The sequence below is a fragment of the Salvelinus alpinus genome, chromosome 32 (assembly GCF_045679555.1).
Source record: "Salvelinus alpinus chromosome 32, SLU_Salpinus.1, whole genome shotgun sequence".
NCBI lineage: Eukaryota > Metazoa > Chordata > Actinopteri > Salmoniformes > Salmonidae > Salvelinus > Salvelinus alpinus.
Genome location: NC_092117.1, coordinates 26497003 through 26520237, shown reverse-complemented (window position 1 = coordinate 26520237; position 23235 = coordinate 26497003). Strand labels below are relative to the sequence as shown.

Here is a 23235-nt window from a genome sequence, read left to right as displayed (position 1 = left end):
GTGAATCCTTAAAGAGATGGGTGGTGCTAAGGCTTAAGACGGTGTGAAGGATGGTGTAGACAAAGAAGAGCTCTCCAGTAGGTTTACTAAAACATTCCAGGGCCATTTTCTCAAAAGTGTGGTTACAAGTTTATCAACTTTCAAAGCAGAATTACTTTCCCATATATACAATATTCTAGCTCTGAATCTCTACTTTTAGCCAATGTAAAAAAAACTATTTCAAATTTTGCTACAGAAGACCGAATCGAGCCGGTCGGTCACATATGTAATATTTAAGTGGTAATGCCCGAGAAGCCGGTGTTTGTTGGATATATTGGCACGAGTGTTCATCGAGGGCCGGCAAATCGTGCCAATATATCCAACAAACACCGGCTTCAAGGACATTACCACTTAAATATTACATATGTGACCAACCAACTCTTTCCACAAGATATAGTCCATACACAAGTCTAGGGTTGCTAGAGATGCGATTCTGTCGTTCGTTCTTTTTGTTCTGTATCCATGGACGTGACCTAGTCGTTCGTTCTTTTTGTTCTGTATCTATGGACGTGACCCAGTCGTTCGTTCTTTTTGTTCTGTATCTATGGACGTGACCCAGTCGTTTGTTCTTCTTGTTCTGTATCTATGGACGTGACCCAGTCGTTCGTTCTTTTTGTTCTGTATCCATGGACGTGACCCAGTCGTTCGTTCTTTTTGTTCTGTATCTATGGACGTGACCCAGTCGTTCGTTCTTTTTGTTCTCTATCTATGGACGTGACCCAGTCGTTCGTTCTTTTTGTTCTGTATCTATGGACGTGACCTAGTCGTTCGTTCTTTTTGTTCTGTATCTATGGACGTGACCCAGTCGTTCATTCTTTTTGTTCTGTATCTATGGACGTGACACAGTCGTTCATTCTTTTTGTTCTGTATCTATGGACGTGACCAGTCGTTCATTCTTTTTGTTCTGTATCTATGGACATGACCCAGTCGTTTGTTCTTTTTGTTCTGTATCTATAGACGCGACCCAGTCAATAACTTTGAAATGAAGCTGGAGACTGCAAACTAACTGCACTTCATTTCGTATGACCTTTTTTCAATTTACATTTCTTTGTATATATCCATAAAAATTATGCCCCTACACATTCATTACTATAGGACAGTTGGACAACGAAATTGAATATTGAAACAATGTTGCAAATGTCGGAGAGACAGTCTGCCCTGTTGAAAACTAAATGTTAGTCGAAAAGAAATGTGAGATAATGTCTAGATGCTTTTTATAGTGGAGATCAAGTTTATAACTTCCCTGCCTGGGCTGATGAGACAGTGGATTGCGCAGTCAGATGGAACAGAGTAAAAATAGGCATTTTAACGTCATAGATTTAGCTGGTGGTAACTTGTGGAATAGACACCAGCTGGAACGCACTTTTAACCAATCAGCATTCAGGATTAGACTCACCCGTTGTATAAATCTGTAATAGATTTGTTCTGTACTGTAGACTTTGTACAAGTGTCTCTGGGTTTTCTATTTTAATCTTAAATCCTTTGGAAATGGGTAACTGAGGAGACTAATGTGCCAACTCACTTTGCCCCGAAAGAGAAGTGAGGCATGAAAGCAAGGAAGGGCATTGGGGCACACCGGCCGCGGTTTCATTTAATCTTGTGCAATCAAATCAAAATCATGGAATATATATCAGGTCCAAAATGAATGGCACCCTTGACAAAGATGAGTAAAAAAGACTGCATAAAATAAATAATACAAATACTGAGCTACTGAGCAATTGTTCAGAAAAATTGATTTTGTTTAACAAGTAATACTTTTTCTCTCTCAAAGAAATAGGGGTAAAATTATTGCCACCCCTAAAGATTCTTATAAATATAAACAAACAAAATAAAATCTGCATTAACATTCTACTTTTTTAAAATTATTCTTATCTTAAGGAATGCATTTTGGTCTTCCATGGCTTCCTGTTTTACTGGGGTAGAAAAATGAAGTAACACGCATAGGAAAAAGCAAAGAACTCACAAATGGTTATTGACTTTCATAAATCAGGTAATGGGTACTGGAACAGTGGTAATCTTGCCTGGTATTGAATGCATGCGTATCTTGTCCCCACGCACAGTGAGGAAGATGGTTCTGGAGGCAAAGAAATGTCCAAGGGCCACAGCTGGATAATTACAGAACTTGGTCACATCTTCGGGTCACCAAGTTTCCAAATCTACAAATCTCCTTTGCCAATAGGCTCTTTGGAGCGGTTGCCAGAAAGACACTTTCATTGAGAGCAACCAACAAATGTAAATGCCTGGAGTTTGCTAAATGGCTTTGGCACTTGGATTGGAACAGGCGCTATGGTCAAATGACACGAAAATAGAGCTCTTTGGCCTAGAAAGAAGGATACATATGCAGAAAATAACCTCATACCTACTGTAAAATATGGTGGTGAAGCTTTGCTGTTACAGGGCTATTTTGCTTCCACCAGCTTGGAAAACCAATAGGAATTGTATATGTCATCATAATGCAAGAATTCTCCATGTTGGTGAGCTAAACAAAGATAAATATTCAAACCAAGTCAATGGTCAATCCCAACATGAATGAAGCAGGTCTTTATTGTTGACCATCAGTGATCAAATGGCAACTTGTCAGCAAGCTAGTTCATATAATAAGCAGTTAATTGGATAATGATTTACTTCATGAAACACATTCATGCAAAGTTCATCCTGGATTGGGCAGATCGATAGTCCACAGAGAAGGGGAACAGAAAACATATTGAATGTACCCATAACAGAATACTATCTTCGCTCCCTCTTCCTACCATCACATTATGTATTCATTGATAAAGTACTTGTACAACAGTCAATGCTTTAGATTGGATACTTTATCTTGACATTCTTAAAAATGTAGGTACATGTAGTATGTAATACCCTTGATTGGTTAGCATTTTTTCTCATTTCAATTTACATTTAGTTATGAATGCTGTAGTTTGTCATCGCTGCAAGTTGTTTTTTTTCTGATTACATTCCATATTAAGTTCCATCTCTCTCACCAAACAATCTTTTGAATCATGTCAAATTAAACACAGATATTTAACACAGTTTTGTTAGTTTGAATGCAGCAGTATTATTAGAGCTTGAGGAGGTCTCATCCAACAATTTGATACTTCTGAAAAATAAAGTTAACGAAATAAATGCAACTACAATTTTTTTCTTAACACGTCTTTGCTTTATCAAATAAAAATAAAGATTACCTTTGTCTCAAGAAGTAACTATATTATGTACAATAAACTATTATGGAACACCAGAAGCAAGTATATTTCAAGGCATGCCAAATTTCTTAGAAATGCTGATCGGTACAAAAGTAAAATAGATGGACCAATTAAAAGCAAAATTTTATTAGTGTGAGCCAATGAAATTGCTTCATATTAAACTGTGAATGATTGGCATCACATAGCAGCTCTACCTGAGTGCATGTCTCACTAAATTGTTCAAGACATTTTGGGGTGACATCAGAAAGTTGTTGGGGTATTGTATGAAGCAAAATAAATGGATTTGAAAACGTATTGTATTAGAGTAGATGTTTCGTTGTATTGTAAGTTGTATTATCCTTGTAATTTGATGAGAGAAATTATGATTCCTGTAAGACAAAAGGGTAATACATTATACGTGAAGCACAGAATAACATACTGAGAAAAGACAAAGAAACATAGTGACATTTAAAGTGCAAAATAAATCAAATTCTACAGTGATGAATTTTAATATGTAAGTAGGTACACGGTATGTTCAGAATCATAGGATTTTGTAACTGGTAAAATGTTTAGGAATTAGCAAAATGTCGAAAATGGGAGTGATTGATGATTTACACCTGAAGTAAACATTCTATGAAACTGTATAACTAGCACTAACTACCTCCTCATGTGTATAAACTGTGAAGGACTTTTAAAAATGTTCAAGACTGGGACCCGGAGGAAAATGTGGTAGGGCCATGCTATTTCAATTTTAGTCAGGGGGAGGGTTGAGTATTTTTGGGGGATCTAGTCCAGGTTCGATTAAATGTCATATTGCTCAGTGTTTGAGAAGTAGTTGCTTATTACATCTCAATGTGTGCCCGATGCTGCCCCTCATCCCTGATTATTTGCAGGGTGTGCTTATATTAAGTGCTTCTAGTGTGGTCTCAATCAAATGATCCATATTCTATAGGCTATAGGCCTAGGCTATACGAAGAGCATGCTCGGAGAAGCACAGGGCAAAGTTATATTTCCAAGAAAATGTACTTCCCGTGTTTTTGCGCTGCTGGGATGGTGTATATAAAACTAGGCTACACAGCATTATACACTTCAATGGATAGGCTATCCTAATCATGAGCCCCGGCCTGTCCTGCTCTTGCTGATGTAAACCCTTTTGTGCTGCCTAACCAATGACTGTGCTGTATACGTTGGCACTTCAGGAGATGAGTGAATGGCTTCTTTTGAAAATAATGTTTACATTTTTTTATTCCTGTGCGTTCGGACTGGGCCTATTGATGTCCTGTTCAGTTTGAGAGGGAAAGCGTGGCGATGAGAAGGAGGACCGGAGGTAAGCTTGCTACTGCTTTAATTGATTTTAATAAAAACGATATGTTTCGCTGCCCATAATGAATATATTTATCAGACTTATTGACCTCACAATAAGCCCGATTCTAGTAACTTACACAACCTACATTACTATGAAGCACCAGCCACAGATATTTGAGAAGGCTTAATTCATTTAAACGGTTTTCATTTTAATTTGACTTTAGGCTACTAACAACAAGAGGGTTTTGTGTTGAAGACTAAGTCTTCATATTCAAGAAATACGAGCTAGGCCTTCCTAGCTCTCTTTTCTTTGACAAGAGGTAGGTCTTCATATTTGAGATAGGGCTTGTGATTGGCTTGATGAAACATGGCTCAAGCCTGATGAATTTACTGCGTTAAATGAGGCCTCTCCTGGTTACACTAGTGACCATATCCCCACACATCCCACAAAGGCTGAGATGTTGCTAACATTTATGACAGCAATTTTCAATTTACGACGTTTTTGTCTTTTGAACTGCTAGTAATGAAATCTATGCAGCCTACTCAATCACTTTTATAGATACTGTTTTCAGGCCTCCTGGGCCATATACAGAATTCCTCACTGAGTTCCCTGAATTCCTATCGGACCTCGTAGTCATGGCAGATAATATTTTTATTTTATTTCGACTCAGTGGGTTTTGTCCAACATGTCTCGGGACCTACGCATTGCCACAATCACACCCTGGTTCTAGTTTTGTCCTGTGGAATAGATATTGAGGATCTAAATGTTTTTCCTCATAATCCTGGAATATTGGACCACCATTTTATTACGTTTTCAATCGCAACAAATAATCTGCTCAGACCCCAACCAAGGATATCAAAAGCCGCGCTATAAATTCTCTGACAACCTAAAGATTCCTTGATGCCCTTCCAGACTTCCCTTCCACACTGGAGTACAAAAACATGTTAAACTTAACCTTACGTAATACCAGATGCAGTCGCACCGCTAAAAACAAAACATATTTGTCACAAGAAACTATCTTCCTGGCATACAGAAATTACCAGAGCCCTGAAGCAAGATTTGGAATGGAAATGGCGCCCCACCAAATTGGAATTCTTCCGATTAGCTTGGAAAGACAGTACCATGCAATATTGAAAAGCCCTCATTGCTGCTAGATCCGCCTACTTTTCCACCCTGATTGAGGAGAATAAAAACAATCCTAAATGTATTTTTGATACTAAAAAGCAGCATTCCCCAAGTGAGGATGGCCTTCACTTCAGCAGTGATGAATTCATGAACTTCTTCAATGAAAAGATCATGATCATTAGAAAACAAATGAAAGACTGCATATTTATTTCTCCAAAACTCAGTTGTCCTGAGTCTGCACAGAACTCCCAGGACCTCGGATCAATGGAGACACTCAAGTTTTTAAATCTCAACTCTAGACACATTCACAATAATAGTCATGGCCTCTAAATCTTCCAGCTCTAAACTACTGTAAGAGCTTCTTCCTGTGCTTGGCCGTCCTATGTTGAACATAATAAACGGCTACCTATACTCTGGATGTGTACCAAACTCACTAAAAGTGGCAGTAATAAAGCTTCTCCTTAAAAAGCCTTGAGAGATATTTTTTTATAAATATCTGCCAATATCGAATCTCCCTCCCATACCTCTGAAATTGTTATTTAAAAAGCTGTTGCTCAGCAACTCACTGCCTTCCTGATGACAAATAATGTAAACAAAATGCTCCAGTCTGGTCATTAGACCCAATCCTAGTACTGAGACCGCGATGGTGAAGGTGGTAAATGACATTTTAATGGTGTCAGACCAAAGCTCTGCGTCTGTCCTTGTTCTCCTAGACCTTTGTGTTGCTTTTGACACCATCGATCACCACATTCTTTTGGAGAGATTGGAAACCCTAATTGGTCTACACAGACAAGTTTATGTGTGGTTTAGATCTTATCTGTCAAAAATATATCATTCTGTCTATGTGGATGGTTTGTCCTCTGAAAAATCCAAATTAAGTTTGGGTGTTCCTCAAGGTCTGTTTTAGGACCACTATTTTTTTCACAATAGATTCTACCTCTTTTGGATGTAATTCGGAAACACAATGTCAACTTTCACTGCTATGCAGACAACACAGCTGTACATTTTGATGAAACATGGTGAAGCCCCAAAATTGCCTACCCTGGAAGCCTGTGTTTCAGACATAAGGAAGTGGATGGTGGCAAATGTTTTACTTATAAACTCTGACAAAACCGAGATGCTAGTTCTAGGTCCCAAGAAACAAAGAGATCTTCTGTTTGATCGGACAATTAATCTCGATGGTTGTACAGTCGTCTCAAATAAAACCTAACCTACAAAGCATTACATGGACTTGCTCCTACCTATCTCTCCGATTTGGTCCTGCCGTACATACCTACATGTACGCTACGGTCACAAGACGCAGGCCTCCTCATTGTTCCTACTGTTTCTAAGCAAACAGCTAGCGAGGGCTTTCCCCTATAGAACTAAATTTTTATGGAATGGTCTGCCGATCCATGTGAGAGATGCAGAATCGGTCTTGACTTTTAAGTCTTTACTGAAGACTCATCTCTTCAGTAGGCCCTATGATTAAGTGTATTCTGGCAGAGGGGTGCGAAGGTGAACGACAAGGCTCTGGAGTGACAAACCACCCATGCTGTCTCTGACTAGCTGGCTACCCTCTCGCCACTGGGTTTCTCTGCCTCTGTCCTTATTATGGGGGCTGAGTTACTGGCTTGTTAGTGCTCTCCCATGCCATCCCTAGGAGGGGTGCATCATGTCGTGCCAGGCTTTATTCCCGCTATATTCGACTTGAGTGGGTTGAGTGATTGACGTGATCTTCCTGTCTGGTTTTGCACCCCCTCGGGCTTGTGCGGTGGGGGAGATCCACCTTGTCTCAGGGTAGTATGTTGGTGGTCTGTTGATATCCCTCTGGTGGTGTGGGGGCTGTGCTTTGGCAAAGTAGGTGGGGTTATATCCTGCCTAGTTGACCCTGTTCGGGGGTATCGTTGGACGGGGCCACAGTGTCCCCCGACCCCCCGTGTCAGTCTCCGGTATCTATGTGCCGGGGGGCTAGGGTCAGTCTGTCCTATTTGGTGTAATTATCCTGTCTTATCTGATGTCCTGTGTGATCTTAAGTATGCGCCCTCTAATTCTCCAATCTCTCGCTTGCTCTCTCTCCCCTCCAGGAGGACCTGAGCCCTTGGGCCATGACTCAGGACTACTTGGCCTGACAACTCTTGGCTGTTCCCCCTCCCAAGTCCACCTGGTCGTGCTACTGCTCAGTTATTGCTGTTCTGCCTGCGGCTTGGAATCCTGCCCCGTTCACTGGACATGCTCCCTCGCTCTCTCTCTCCGTCCCCTTCTCTCTATACCACACCTGCTGTCTCAACCTCTGAATGCTCAGTTATGAAAAGCAAACTGACATTTACCCCTGAGGTGCTGACCTGTTACAACCTCTATAAACACTGTGATTATTATTTGACCCTGTTGGTCATTTATGAACATTTGAGCATCTTGAAGAACGATCTGGCCTTAATGGCCATGTATTCTTATAATCTCCACCGGGCTCAGCCAGAAGAGGACTGACCACCCATCAGAGCCTGATTCCTCTCTATGTTTCTTCATAGGTTCCTGTCTTTATAGGGAGTTTTTCCTAGTTACCGTGCTTTTACATCTGCATTGCTTGCTGTTTGGGGTTTTAGCCTGGGTTTCTGTCTAAGGGTCTAATCTGCCATTTAAGAAATACATTGTGAAGGATTTGTGACAAGCTACAGGCAGGCAGGAGTCGTCAGCATTTCAACAGCACATCAACAACAGCACTTTAACAACATGCCTATACATTTTGCATTAAAGCTGTTTTAAATAATTATTTATAATGAAATATCAATGAAACGAAAAATTCCTAATTAGGCTACACTGTCATTCTACAGTGCCTTTGAATTCACTTTTAGAAACATGAGTTTGGCCAGTCTTTGGTTTGAGGATCATGCGGTGAGCTATGCATGTCTATTTTGTAACAAGAATGTAATGGAATAAAATAGAATGAATTAGAAAATGATAGTTTCACAATTGAAAAAAGTTGCAAGTGCATATAGGCCTACCTGATGATCTGCGGCTACTGTGTTAAAAAACAAAAGTATTTTTCTCTAATTCACTGATGATCAGATACTTCAGTCATAACTGGTTCGGTTGTTCTACATGTTTACAGTTGATAGACAACTTTAGGACTGTTCCAAACAATAGCCTGTATAGAAATCAAAACGTCTCCTGTGCTGCAGCATGCGCTCATTCGTTGTCATGCTCTGTTGAGGTATTAAAAGAGATTCTGCTTCTGCGTTTATAAAAGGCTATTTTTTTCTCAGACCTGCAAATAAGATGATAGATTCATGCAGTACTTTTATTATAAAGCAGAGCTTCTCACCCCTACTCTTGTCCGCAGTGGTCTGCAAATCCACAACCTTCTGGCCCGTTGCCCTTGCTACTTAGCCATGTAATGCTTACGAAATGGTTTCATGTAATGCTTACCGTTTCTAAAACTGCATATCTACGGCTCTTGTCTGTCCTACGAGTGAGGGTAAACGTTAGGCATGTTGTCTGCTATCCACTTTGTTTGAATTATTATTTTGAGTATAGGGGAAGGAAACGAGTGTTTTTTCAAGCGTGCAATATGTTTTACTGAAGGGAGGGCCATCCATTTTCTTTTCAGAGAGGTCTTATTTCCCCCAGGTATTCCTCATTATAAATAAAGTACAGTCCCTAATACAACAATAACAGAAATCATGTTCATTTGGACACATTCCACAGTATCTATCTTTAAATGTGTTTCTGATTTAATATGCGCCTCAAACGGCAACCTACTCCCTATGGGCTCTGGTCAAAAGTAGTGCACTAAATTGGGAATAAAGAGCCATTTGGGACACTCTAGGTACATCCAATGAAGTCCTCCAAAATAAAAGCCCCTCATGATCATATCTGGGTGAACCATTTCCCAAGGTAGACAAGAACACATGCTGACAATTACAATGCCACAAGTACATCGACTTTATGCATTAATTTAGATTCCCTCAAAATCCTTTTCTATCTCAATGAAAAAGACAGAGGAATAATGAGACTTATTTCGGTAACACTTTACAATAAAGGTACCTTAATTTTAAGCGTTACCCTTAGTTCAAACAGAGATATTGGCCTACTGTATGAAACATTTAGTAGCACTTGAAGCAGCTCCTGGTGAAGTGTGATATTATCTAATGAACACATTCATAGGGCTTTATGAGACTGTATACTACTCTATGGCGGTTATCATACAGTAGGTCGGGCACAGGTTTTCATTCCAAAATGCAGATGTACCAGTCCCTGATTGGCTGTGAGAGAGAAATAACAATGCCAAGTGTAAACTGCACACCAATCCAGATCTGATTCTTATCTACATGATGGTAACTTTACTCAAAGCACCTTGTAAAGTGTTATAATGCTTTAAAAACCTTAACAGAATCTCATAGATGCAGTCATTGAGCATTGTGAAACTTGACAATCAAGTAATAAGGCATGAGAGAGATATTCATAATATATAACAGTCTCTGGTACCTTATTGCTTTATTGTAGTTTCATAATGCTCTATGACTTCTATAAGGTGCTATGAACGCTTATAACGCAATATAACAGTTCAGAACTCTTCATAAAGAAGGAACGTCAAGTGTTACCTAAACTACTATCCGTGGTCTGACCTAAATAAAGTTAATCCTATAATTTAGCTATATATTATTTTCATATCACACGTAATCATTTTAATTTAAAGCACTTCTTTAAGCAAACTAGTAAGTGAGATCAGAGGAGGCTGCTGCTCTGCTGTTGCAGTTTTTTATCTTCCCTGGAAGCGTTAGTGATGGGAGGAGTAGACAAGAACTGGTCTTAGAACAGGTCTTATTAAGGCATACGAGGGCTGCTGTACTGAGTCAGAATCACAGGGGGGCTAGGGGAGGCTAGGGGAACCCCATAACAAATCAGGCACCCCACAATCAATATGGACATTGGGCACCATCATCGTGCAGAGCCCCATGAGTCAATGTGTAATTCGAACCCTGCTAAGGAACAAGTTCCCAGACAGGTGCAGGGAGGCCTCAGCTGCAGAAGGAGGTAACAAACACCCACTTCCCTAGTCTGTGGCATTGGGGATCACACCCACTTCCCTAGTCTGTGGCATTGGGGGTCACACCCACTTCCCTGGTCTGTGGCATTGGGGGGTCACACCCACTTCCCTAGTCTGTGGCATTGGGGAGTCACACCCACTTCCCTGGTCTGTGGCATTGGGGAGTCACACCCACTTCCCTAGTCTGTGGCATTGGGGGTCACACCCACTTCCCTGGTCTGTGGCATTGGGGGGTCACACCCACTTCCCTAGTCTGTGGCATTGGGGAGTCACACCCACTTCCCTGGTCTGTGGCATTGGGGAGTCACACCCACTTCCCTAGTCTGTGGCATTGGGGAGTCACACCCACTTCCCTAGTCTGTGGCATTGGGGAGTTACACCCACTTCCCTGGTCTGTGGCATTGGGGAGTCACACCCACTTCCCTAGTCTGTGGCATTGGGGAGTCACACCCACTTCCCTAGTCTGTGGCATTGGCATCTACTGTATGTCAGTAGACATACAGTACATTAGTACATACATTAGGGAGTCACACCCACTTTCCTAGTCTGTGGCATTGGGGAGTCACACCCACTTCCCTGGTCTGTGGCATTGGGGGTCTCACCGCTGCCTGGTGCTCTCTATTACTGGTTTTGTTCTTGGCTTTAACTATGATTAGAAGCAGACCCCTCTTTGTTATCTTAAGCTGAGAGTTGAAACATAGTGTTTTCGCACAAACACGTTTGAGGTCGTGGAGTTACTCTGACATACAGTAGATAAAGGGGTGTGTGAAGTGCAGTGTGGATAGTCTGGTGGATAGATAGCCCTGATACACTAAGCTAGGCTATATTCTCTGGTGGCTGTCTTGCTCTCAGAAGCATCTGACTTCCCCTTGGTGGGTGTGGATGTAGATGACAACGGGTAAAGTTTGCCTCGCCTCCTGGGCGTCCCAGGGGCTGAGGAATCATCGGTTTGAGGCGGTCTGGGTTTTAGCGGAAGTGCAGTCTGCGCCCGCACGGATATGAGCTGCCTCCGGACTTCTGTAACTGCAGCCCCCCGGCGTGGGCGCTGAGGGGAGGGGCTGTCGGTCCGGGAAGTGGAGTAGCAACAGGGGGAGGTGCTGAGGCTACGGGGGGAGGGGCATGCAGAGAGAGGGGCTCGGGAGATAACCCCACGCAGGGGAGTCTGGGGGGTGGAGAATAAGGAGGAGGAGTTGGCCCCGGGTCCAGGTCGGGACTGCAGAGTCTGGGACCTCTGGTGCAGTGGAACATTTATTCTTGGGGTCCTAGTTTTGTGAGATTGATGCCTGAAACACAGAGATACACCACAGAGATAGTCATATATGTAGAATAATGCTTTGAATTCTGAATTCTGTTCTAGAATTTTGCATAAAGATCATAATCTGGAGGTTTTCACATAAGATTAATATTATTATCAATTCAGAATATTATTCAAAGGGCTGGGTGAACAACAGAGTGGATAAAAGGCAGCCTTGGCGTGAGCCCCTAGAGATCGGGAATTGATAAGAGCATGTGTTTCCTGTCAAATACACTTTTAGTTGAACCTACCTAGTATATATAGTTGAAAGTTGGGGTTTGTGGAGATTAGCATTGGGGCCAGTTTGGGAGAAAGCATGAGACGGTGTAACAGAGGATCCCTGCAGCTTAACAGGCGTGACAGGACGGGGTATTCTGCTCCTTTGACGCCCCCCACTCCTCTCCCCCCAAATTCCCCTCTCCTTCCTGGGCGGATAGTTGTCCTCATCATGGGTGTCTTCCTCTGACTGTATCTCTGCTGGAACTTTACAGCCATCATCCACAGAGGACGCTGAGGAAACAGAAGCCAGTCTTAGCATGCGACCTTGCCTCCTTTCCATGACCAGCCGGGCTAGGTGAGGTCGCTTGGCCCTCTGACGAGACTTGAATGACTGGGACGCCGCCGACTGGTCCTGGTCCGAGCTGGTGTCCTCCTCAGACCGAGAGAGAACCGGGATTCTGCTAATTTTCTGAGGCCTGGTCTGTTTGCTGGCCTCTGACAATTTTTCTGGATCACCAGGGTCCTTGGGTTCCTCCTGTGGAGAAGCTTCATTGTTTTGTTCGAGCTGTACCTGGCTCTCCTTCTCTGCTAACATCACGTCTTGGGCAGGCTCCATCTCAGAGGAAACAACAATAGGGGTGTCCTCTGTTTCAGAGTCTAACTTGGTTTCTATTGAAATGACCAGGATATCCTGGGCTTCAGGTTCTTCTGGGGGACCGAGAATGGGAGAGGAGAGGTTTGACTGGATCGCTGGCTGGGCTTCGCCCCCAAGTTCTGACTCTTCTTCCATCTCTTTTTCTGGGGGGATTAACTCCTCAACCTCTTTCTTTGCAACATCCTTTTCCTCCTCCTTAGCCCTGTTGTCTCTCTCTGGGGAACCTGGGATTGCTCTCTCGGGAACTTCCTCCTTGGACCTACTCTCTCTCTTCCTCTCCTCCTCCTTCTCCTCATCAAACCTGCTCACTTCGTCCCCTTCCTCGTCTTTCTCAAAGACGTTGCTTTCTGATCCACTCTCCCTCCTCTGTACGTTGTATGTCTTTTGGAACTCCCCTTCAGATCCACTCTCCCTCTCCTCTTCACTGTCTCTGTTTGGAACCTCACCCTCAGATCCACTCTCCCTCTCCTTCTCAAAGTCTTTGTCTGAACGGTCCACATCGGATCTGCTCTCCCTGCTCCTCTCTTTCTCTCCATCCAAGACATCCTCCTCTTTCTCTTCCTCCGAGTGGTTCTCCTGTTCGTCTGTGGGCTCCTCAACCAGCCCAGGGAGCAGCAGCCTGAGCTGCAGAGTCCCTGAGGAGCTCATCACATTATGGTGAGTAGTCTCGGCAATGTGTACGAATGTCCGCTCTACTTTGGTGAAAGGAGGGGAGGTGCTGGTGGGAGTAACAACATTGGGCGCCACATTGACCAGGATGGCGGAGACGGTCGTCGAAGACGGTTTGGGCTCGGACTTCAACTGGGAGAACAAAGTACCTGGCTCAGACACGTCGAGCAGGCTTCCCAGATCCCAGAGCTCTCTCGCACTGGGGTGTGATGGCTGCCAGCGTCCCCTGGTGGCTCCCGGCATCGTCCGGGGGCAGATCGCCCACCACGGCAAGGGACCTCCTCACGTCTCCAGGGGAGAAGAGCACCAGGGTCTTGGAGCCTTCCTCCAGCTCCAGGTCCGGATCACCACCAAACCCCACTCCTGCAGAGGCCCGGTGAGGGTAGTCCCGAGGAGGCTCGTCTGCAAGAAGAGTAGAGGGAGCTCCATCATCACACTCCTGGCTGTGCTCGCTGCTCTTGGGGCTCCCATCACCGCTGGACACTGCCCCTGCCCCAGCCCCAGCCCCGACCTCAGCGGCATCCACATTCCCATCCTGACCCTGCTCAACACAGGTTCTGGAATAAACCTCAAAGGAGGTTTGGAGAGGCGGAAGGGTGGCGGCACCGGTGAGCATGGCAGAGAGGAAGTCCACCCGTCGAAAGCGATGCTGGGCCAGCATGGGAAGGTTAGGCCTTTCTCGCTCTACACCCTGGAAGTTGAGGTCCTCCCCACTGCCACCCTGGTATGGGCTGATCTGCTCCAGGGCCTGCAGCACATCACAGAGAGAGGCTGTAGTACACAAGTATCAAAGAAAAGGAAATACTTTCCCTGAACCCCACACTCTTAGAAAAAAAAGGTGCTATCTAGAAACTAAAAGGCTTATTCAGCTGTCCCCATAGGATAATCCCTTGGAGAACCCTTTTGGTTCCAGGTAGAGCCCTTTTCACAGTGGGTACTACATGGAACCAAAAAGGCTTCTAGCTGGAACAAAAAAGGGTTCTACCTGGAACCAAAAATAGTTATCCTATGGGGACAGCCGAAGAACCCTTTTGGAACCCTTTTTCTAAGAGTGTAGGACATAATAATGAACTATCAGATGTATTATATAACAATGAGTTAATGAAATGAAAAGGACAAACATACGAAGAACACCCTCACAGACTTCAGTACACATCAATACACACAGACACCTGCAAACTGTTGCAGAGCAGAACCAGTTTATGACCTTAAAAACATGAATATATTAGAAAACTTTGGATACGTTTAAAAATGACTACCATAGCATCAAACCATTTTCCATTAGCCATGACTGAATAAACACAAAAGGCAGCAAAGGCTAAATGAAGTACTTCCTTTAATCATATTTTGGTTGTATACAAGCGTCTGAGAATTGTCTAGTATAGTTGACATACATGGATAAAAAAAGGCACAGAAAGTCCATAGCACAGCATTATACATATAATACTGTATATATGTACATGTTATGTTCTCTGTTTTCTTTTATATTGCTCAACCCAGGTATGATTTCATGTGTAGCCATGGTTACAAACAGTGATTGCCAAATGTATGTACAGCTGTGAAGCAAATATACAAGATCACACGACGAGATGACATCAAAGTGCTGAAACATTGTCGATCCAGCAATGTACTAATATTCATTTTTTGTATGTTTATTTAAAAAATGGCTTGATATACATGCTTTTAAATACATAATGTTATACATAACTCTACAGGGTTATTGTGATACAAAAACAAATGCTTATAATATATTCACAAAAAGAGAATAGTGACTGTACTGTCCTCTACTGAGAGACACTCACGGATCACGATGTTGTTCAAATAATGGTTGACATCTTTTACATTCGCTCCAAAGTGTTAAAAAACTATGATTGCCACTGTATTATCTTACATATTCCCATTCCAACCCACCTCCCACATACTGTACATTATTTGCAATGAACTGGAGAATAGTTCAGTTTTTCCAGTACAGCGAATCATTAGACAGCCTTTGAAGAATTTGAGTCGACAAGGACTTTTATACAAGAGTCTCTTCTTTCACTGAACAGATGTAGGATCTTCATTTGAGCACTCTTTTGATGCTGAGAATTTTCCTGCACAGCAGGAAATTGCATTTGAGTTGTGTTTGTCGATTCCACTTTGAAATTCCAGACTTGATTTGCCCTAACGAACAAAATGTATGAACCATACAAAAATGTCCAATCATTATCATCCAGATAATAATTCACATTTGGTGTTGCTGCAGGATTATTTTCCTGCTGTAGCAAACTGGCTCAAATTAAGATCCTACATCTGTATCACTCACAGACACATTATTTATTTATTTTTTCAACTTTATTTTACCAGGTAGGCCAGTTGAGAACAAGTTCTCATTTACAACTGCGACCTGGCCAAGATTGGGACACTGGGCAATAAATAAGTGACTCAGAAACCAGATAATGTGTTTCCTCTTGCCGTCTGTCTTTCCACAAGCACAAATAAGTCACCAAGATCTACATGTAATCAGGACAGTACACACAGGACTGGAGCAACATTACACAGGCTACTAAGCAGCATCATTACGGTATATGATTGCATGCCATTTTACATGAGAATGCTTCAGTAGGAAAATTCCCAAAACCCACTTCAACATTACCAGACAAACAAAATGTTTTTAACAAATGTTTTTAACAGATGCCTACCAACCGTACTTAGGTATTCACTGATCCGTGAGTATACTTTTCTTGTTTGGAAATAAACCAAAGTGCAGCAGATGAACTGTAGACCAGCGTAAACAAGGACCTATCACATCAGACTTTACTAGTTCAAGCGAAGTGGCGTCCGATATTATTTATTGTACGAACTGAACTGAGATCAGGGCCCATATTCACAAAGCACCTCAAGAGTAGGAGTGCTAATCTAGCATACATGTTCCTTTTAGATCATAATGAATAAGATTACATGGACAGGGGATACCTGATCTTAGATCAGCACTCCTACCCTGAGATGATCGACATAGAGCCTCAGAACTAAGCTTCATCAGAGGGTGATAAATACATTCAGTGAATGTCATTATTGGATCACTGAAAACAGTGAAATTGATGGAAGACCAACCGGGCAACTGTATTATATTTTCCCCCTCATTATACAATCTAGACATGGCCTCAATTCAATTCAACCTGCATTGTGGTGTTAAAGCAGTATAGCTCTTCTTTTCCCATGGTCAAATGAAATGAAGTGATAGAGCAGTGTTGGGTACTGTCAAATCCATAGAATTAGGAATCAGAATGGATCATAACAAGAGTGGTGTGATGGAAAACCTCCAATCATGTTGATTTTATCAACATTGGTGTCATATTGACTTAGATGTGATGGTAAGAAGATTAAATCCTGGATTTAACCATAGAGACATAAATCCTAAATCCTACTACTACTGGCCCTAAGCGAGCAGATAACTCTCTCACCTCCGGCACCATATAGGCCTACTTCCCCCTCGCGGCAGGGATCCCGGTTCAAACCCAGCATGAGCCCTTCTGCTCCTATCCTGTCATTAAACAATTATTATGAAAAGGAGTTTGGAAATTCTGTTCTCCTTTGTAAAAAGGATTAAAAAATAAAAAAGCACTAGTACTAGGTAGAGAAGAAAGTTTGTAAACAAAGGCACTGCATAAACATTACTAGGGCAGGTTCAATTGAATTTCAGCCTAAATCCCCTCCTTTTAAAACAATTACAGTAGTTAGCAACACATTTTGACAATATGGACATTTCACAAATCTATAGTTATGACTGGTGCATCAAAATGAAGGTGTGTTCTTAACAAGAGCTGTGTCCTCTGTCCAGACTCAAAGGCAAGATAAATTAAATGATTCACAACAGTAAACTAGAGACAATTATGGAAAATAAATCATTATTGCTGGTAATACTGTCACAACTGAAACTGAATACAATATGATAGACATGTTATAAACGTGTTATATACATCTTATAAACATTTATATGCAGTAAGAAAGCAGCATTCCACTGCAATGAGGGAAACTATTGCCTATCAATCTACTGCTTATCAATCTATTGCCTATCAATCTACTGCCTATCAATCTACTGCATATCAATATATTGCCTATCAATCTACTGCCTATCAATCTACTGCATATCAATATATTGCCTATCAATCTACTGCATATCAATCTATTGCCTATCAATCTATTGCCTATCAATCTACTGCATATCAATATATTGCCTATCAATCTACTGCCTATCAATCTATTGCCTATCAATCTACTGCATATCAATATATTGCCTATCAATCTACTGCATATCAATCTACTGCATATCAATCTACTGCTTATCAATCTATTGCCTATCAATCTATTGCCTATCAATCTATTGCCTATCAATCTACTGCATATCAATATATTGCCTATCAATCTACTGCCTATCAATCTATTGCCTATCAATCTACTGCATATCAATATATTGCCTATCAATCTACTGCATATCAATCTACTGCATATCAATCTACTGCTTATCAATCTATTGCCTATCAATCTATTGCCTATCAATCTACTGCATATCAATCTATTGCCTATCAATCTACTGCCTATCAATATATTGCCTATCAATATATTGCCTATCAATCTACTGCCTATCAATCTATTGCCTATCAATCTATTGCCTATCAATCTATTGCCTATCAATCTATTGCCTATCAATCTACTGCTTATCAATCTATTGCCTATCAATCTACTGCCTATCAATATATTGCCTATCAATATATTGCCTATCAATCTACTGCCTATCAATCTATTGCCTATCAATCTATTGCCTATCAATCTATTGCCTATCAATCTATTGCCTATCAATCTACTGCCTATCAATCCATTGCCTATCAATCTATTGCCTATCAATCTATTGCCTATCAATCTATTGCCTATCAATCTATTGCCTATCAATCTACTGCCTATCAATCCATTGCCTATCAATCTATTGCCTATCAATCTATTGCCTATCAATCTATTGCCTATCAATCTATTGCCTATACTGATCCGTGACAGTAATCATTTCTCTCTGTTCATCTCAACATCCTGGCACATTGACTGTGATAAAGCAGCATCTCCAATGACCATTCAACATTTTGCTATGCTTTATTTGAAATAACAAAAACGAAGGGATTTTGGCTTTAAACTAGATCAAACAAGAACAACATGTGAATGTAGATGGCAATAGTGGTGGTGGTGATGATCTACACACACGCATGCCTGTGCCAGTCCTAAAGCACTCCTAAGCATGTGCAGATGAATGCCCGGGCAGAGCAGAAATTACGCTTTGCCTAAAAGTCTACCTCTCAGAAAGCTACAGTACTCAGTGCTTGAATAAAAACAGCATCTTTCAAAAAACGAGTGTCAGTGTACAATAAAGTGGTGTGTACAGTGTCTGTGGTGTACAAGGTTTTGGACCATGTGGTTCTCTCTCCCCCTCTCTCACCCTCCTGGTTCTCCTTCTCTGTCCCTCCACGGAGCTGTATGCCTCGTGGGGTGGCCTGGTTCGGCTTGGATATCCAGGGACCTTGCCTGCACTTCCTCAAGAGGGACAAAATGCAATCCTACTATTCCTGGCCCACGGTCCCACAAACCCACAGGCACACCCGGAGCACAGGGTACAGGCCGGGCCGGGGGGGCCTCAGTTTACTGCACAATAAAATAAAATAAACATTTTGTAATATTCCCTATTTTAAAACCTTCCAATCCCCCTAGATATAGCCAGGACTGTGTTTTTTCTGTGAGGAGGAAAAGGGATATTGTTGTTGTGGTTCGTGAAAAGGCGCTGCATGTGGTTACACAAAATGTCAGATACAACCCCTACTGGGCTTTTTTATCCGATCACGTCTTGTTCATTAGTTTAGCCAGCATCTGTTGTATCTGGAGTCGGGATAGGTTGAGGACAGAGTGTCGTGGTCGCGACCCCCCGGGGCTGCCGGGTACCAGGGGCATGTGGCGCCGCGAGGGGAGACGGGCAGGGCTGCTCTCGGCAGAGCGGCTTCTCTGGATCAACGCCCCAGCTTCCAAGTTACCATGGGGATACTGCTCCGTCTCCAGGGTAGAGGACGAGAACACGTACGACGCCAATCTTCTCAATTGGTTGGGCCTCGGGAAAGAGTGGTGCGGGTGGTGGGGGTGGGGCCTATCCTCCTCCAACTGAAAAAGACCAATAAGAGTGGAGGAGAAAGGCATCAGGTGGGGGTGTGGCCAAGAAGACTCCGTCTCTTCTCTATCTCTGCTGTCATGGGAATGTCTGTGTGTCTGTCTGGGTCTCTACGTGTCTGGGTCTCTGGGTCACTGTGCGTCTGGGTCTCTGTGCGTCTGGGTCTCTGTTTGTATGTGTGTCTGTGTATGTGTGTCTGTGCGTCTGGGTCTCTGTGTGTCTGGGTCTCTGTGTGTCTGGGTCTCTGTGTGTCTGGGTCTCTGTGTGTCTGGGTCTCTGTGTGTCTGGGTCTCTGTGTGTATGTGTGTCTGGGTCTTTGTGTGTCTGGGTCTCTACTTGTATGTGTGTCTGGGTCTCTCTATGTGTATCTGGGTCTCTGTTTGTATGTGTATCTGGGTCTCTGTTTGTATGTGTATCTGGGTCTCTGTTTGTATGTGCGTCTGGGTCTCTGCCTGTATGTGCGTCTGGGTCTCTGCCTGTATGTGCGTCTGGGTCTCTGCCTGTATGTGCGTCTGGGTCTCTGCCTGTATGTGCGTCTGGGTCTCTGCCTGTATGTGCGTCTGGGTCTCTGTTTGTATGTTTGTCTGGGTCTCTGTTTGTATGTGTGTCTGGGTCTCTGTGTGTCTGGGTGTCTGGGTTTCTCTATGTGTGTCTGGGTCTCTGTTTGTATGTGTGTCTGGGTCTCTGTTTGTATGTGCGTCTGGGTCTCTGTTTGTATGTGCGTCTGGGTCTCTGTTTGTATGTGCGTCTGGGTCTCTGCCTGTATGTGCGTCTGGGTCTCTGCCTGTATGTGCGTCTGGGTCTCTGCCTGTATGTGCGTCTGGGTCTCTGCCTGTATGTGCGTCTGGGTCTCTGCCTGTATGTGCGTCTGGGTCTCTGCCTGTATGTGCGTCTGGGTCTCTGCCTGTATGTGCGTCTGGGTCTCTGTTTGTATGTTTGTCTGGGTCTCTGTTTGTATGTGTGTCTGGGTCTCTGTGTGTCTGGGTTTCTCTATGTGTGTCTGGGTCTCTGTTTGTATGTGTATCTGGGTCTCTGTTTGTATGTGCGTCTGGGTCTCTGCCTGTATGTGCGTCTGGGTCTCTGTTTGTATGTGCGTCTGGGTCTCTGCCTGTATGTGCGTCTGGGTCTCTGCCTGTATGTGCGTCTGGGTCTCTGCCTGTATGTGCGTCTGGGTCTCTGCCTGTATGTGCGTCTGGGTCTCTGTTTGTATGTTTGTCTGGGTCTCTGTTTGTATGTGTGTCTGGGTCTCTGTGTGTCTGGGTTTCTCTATGTGTGTCTGGGTCTCTGTTTGTATGTGTATCTGGGTCTCTGTTTGTATGTGCGTCTGGGTCTCCTTTTGTATGTGCGTCTGGGTCTCTGCCTGTATGTGCGTCTGGGTCTCTGCCTGTATGTGCGTCTGGGTCTCTGCCTGTATGTGCGTCTGGGTCTCTGTTTGTATGTTTGTCTGGGTCTCTGTTTGTATGTGTGTCTGGGTCTCTGTGTGTCTGGGTTTCTCTATGTGTGTCTGGGTCTCTGTTTGTATGTGTGTCTGGGTCTCTGTTTGTATGTGCGTCTGGGTCTCTGTGCGTCTGGGTCTCTCTATGTGTGTCTGGGTCTCTCTATGTGTGTCTGGGTCTCTGTTTGTATGTGCGTCTGGGTCTCTGTGTGTCTGGGTTTCTCTATGTGTGTCTGGGTCTCTGTTTGTATGTGTGTCTGGGTCTCTGTTTGTATGTGCGTCTGGGTCTCTGTTTGTATGTGCGTCTGGGTCTCTGTGTGTATGTGTGTCTGGGTCTCTGTTTGTATGTGTGTCTGGGTCTCTGTTTGTATGTGTGTCTGGGTCTCTGTTTGTATGTGTGTCTGGGTCTCTGTGCGTCTGGGTCTCTGTGCGTCTGGGTCTCTGTGCGTCTGGGTCTCTGTGCGTCTGGGTCTCTGCCTGTATGTGTATCTGGGTCTCTGTTTGTATGTGTATCTGGGTCTCTGTTTGTATGTGTGTCTGGGTCTCTGTGTGTATGTGTGTCTGGGTCTCTGTTTGTATGTGTGTCTGGGTCTCTGTTTGTATGTGTGTCTGGGTCTCTGTTTGTATGTGTGTCTGGGTCTCTGTGCGTCTGGGTCTCTGTGCGTCTGGGTCTCTGTGCGTCTGGGTCTCTGCCTGTATGTGTATCTGGGTCTCTGTTTGTATGTGTATCTGGGTCTCTGTTTGTATGTGTGTCTGGGTCTCTGTGTGTATGTGTGTCTGGGTCTCTGTGTGTATGTGTGTCTGGGTCTCTGTGTGTGTATCTGGGTCTCTGTTTGTATGTGCGTCTGGGTCTCTGTTTGTATGTGCGTCTGGGTCTCTGTTTGTATGTGCGTCTGGGTCTCTGTTTGTATGTGCGTCTGGGTCTCTGTTTGTATGTGCGTCTGGGTCTCTGTTTGTATGTGCGTCTGGGTCTCTGTTTGTATGTGCGTCTGGGTCTCTGCCTGTATGTGCGTCTGGGTCTCTGTTTGTATGTGTGTCTGGGTCTCTGTTTGTAAGTGTGTCTGGGTCTCTGTTTGTAAGTGTGTCTGGGTCTCTGTTTGTATGTGTGTCTGGGTCTCTGTTTGTAAGTGTGTCTGGGTCTCTGTTTGTAAGTGCGTCTGGGTCTCTGTTTGTATGTGCGTCTGGGTCTCTGTTTGTATGTGCGTCTGGGTCTCTGTATGTATGTGCGTCTGGGTCTCTGCCTGTATGTGTGTCTGGGTCTCTGTGTGTCTGGGTCTCTGTGCGTCTGGGTCTCTGTGCGTCTGGGTCTCTGTGCGTCTGGGTCTCTGTGCGTCTGGGTCTCTGTGCGTCTGGGTCTCTGTGCGTCTGGGTCTCTGCCTGTATGTGTATCTGGGTCTCTGTTTGTATGTGTATCTGGGTCTCTGTTTGTATGTGTGTCTGGGTCTCTGTTTGTATGTGTGTCTGGGTCTCTGTGTGTATGTGTGTCTGGGTCTCTGTGTGTATGTGCGTCTGGGTCTCTGTTTGTATGTGCGTCTGGGTCTCTGTTTGTATGTGCGTCTGGGTCTCTGTTTGTATGTGCGTCTGGGTCTCTGTTTGTATGTGCGTCTGGGTCTCTGTTTGTATGTGCGTCTGGGTCTCTGTTTGTATGTGCGTCTGGGTCTCTGTTTGTATGTGCGTCTGGGTCTCTGTTTGTATGTGCGTCTGGGTCTCTGCCTGTATGTGTGTCTGGGTCTCTGTTTGTAAGTGTGTCTGGGTCTCTGTTTGTAAGTGTGTCTGGGTCTCTGTTTGTAAGTGCGTCTGGGTCTCTGTTTGTAAGTGCGTCTGGGTCTCTGTTTGTATGTGCGTCTGGGTCTCTGTTTGTATGTGCGTCTGGGTCTCTGTTTGTAAGTGTGTCTGGGTCTCTGTTTGTAAGTGTGTCTGGGTCTCTGTTTGTATGTGTGTCTGGGTCTCTGTTTGTATGTGTGTCTGGGTCTCTGTTTGTATGTGTGTCTGGGTCTCTGTTTGTAAGTGTGTCTGTGCGTCTGTGTGTCTGTGCGTCTGCGCGTCTGGGTTTCTGTTTGTTTGCGCGTCTGGGTCTCTGTTTGTATGTGCGTCTGGGTCTCTGCCTGTA

At 43.7% G+C, this 23235-nt stretch overlaps 1 protein-coding gene across 1 annotated transcript in view; it reads right to left on the bottom strand.

The window, feature by feature from the left end:
- Positions 1–2552: 2552 nt before the first annotated feature.
- Positions 2553–23235, bottom strand: part of LOC139562619 (tau-tubulin kinase 1-like) — a 45895-nt gene continuing 25212 nt past the window's right edge. The window contains 3 exon segments of the mRNA XM_071380439.1: positions 2553–11958; positions 12221–13693; positions 13695–14260. Coding sequence (XP_071236540.1) covers positions 11487–11958; positions 12221–13693; positions 13695–14260 — 2511 coding nt within the window. The 3' untranslated portion in view covers positions 2553–11486.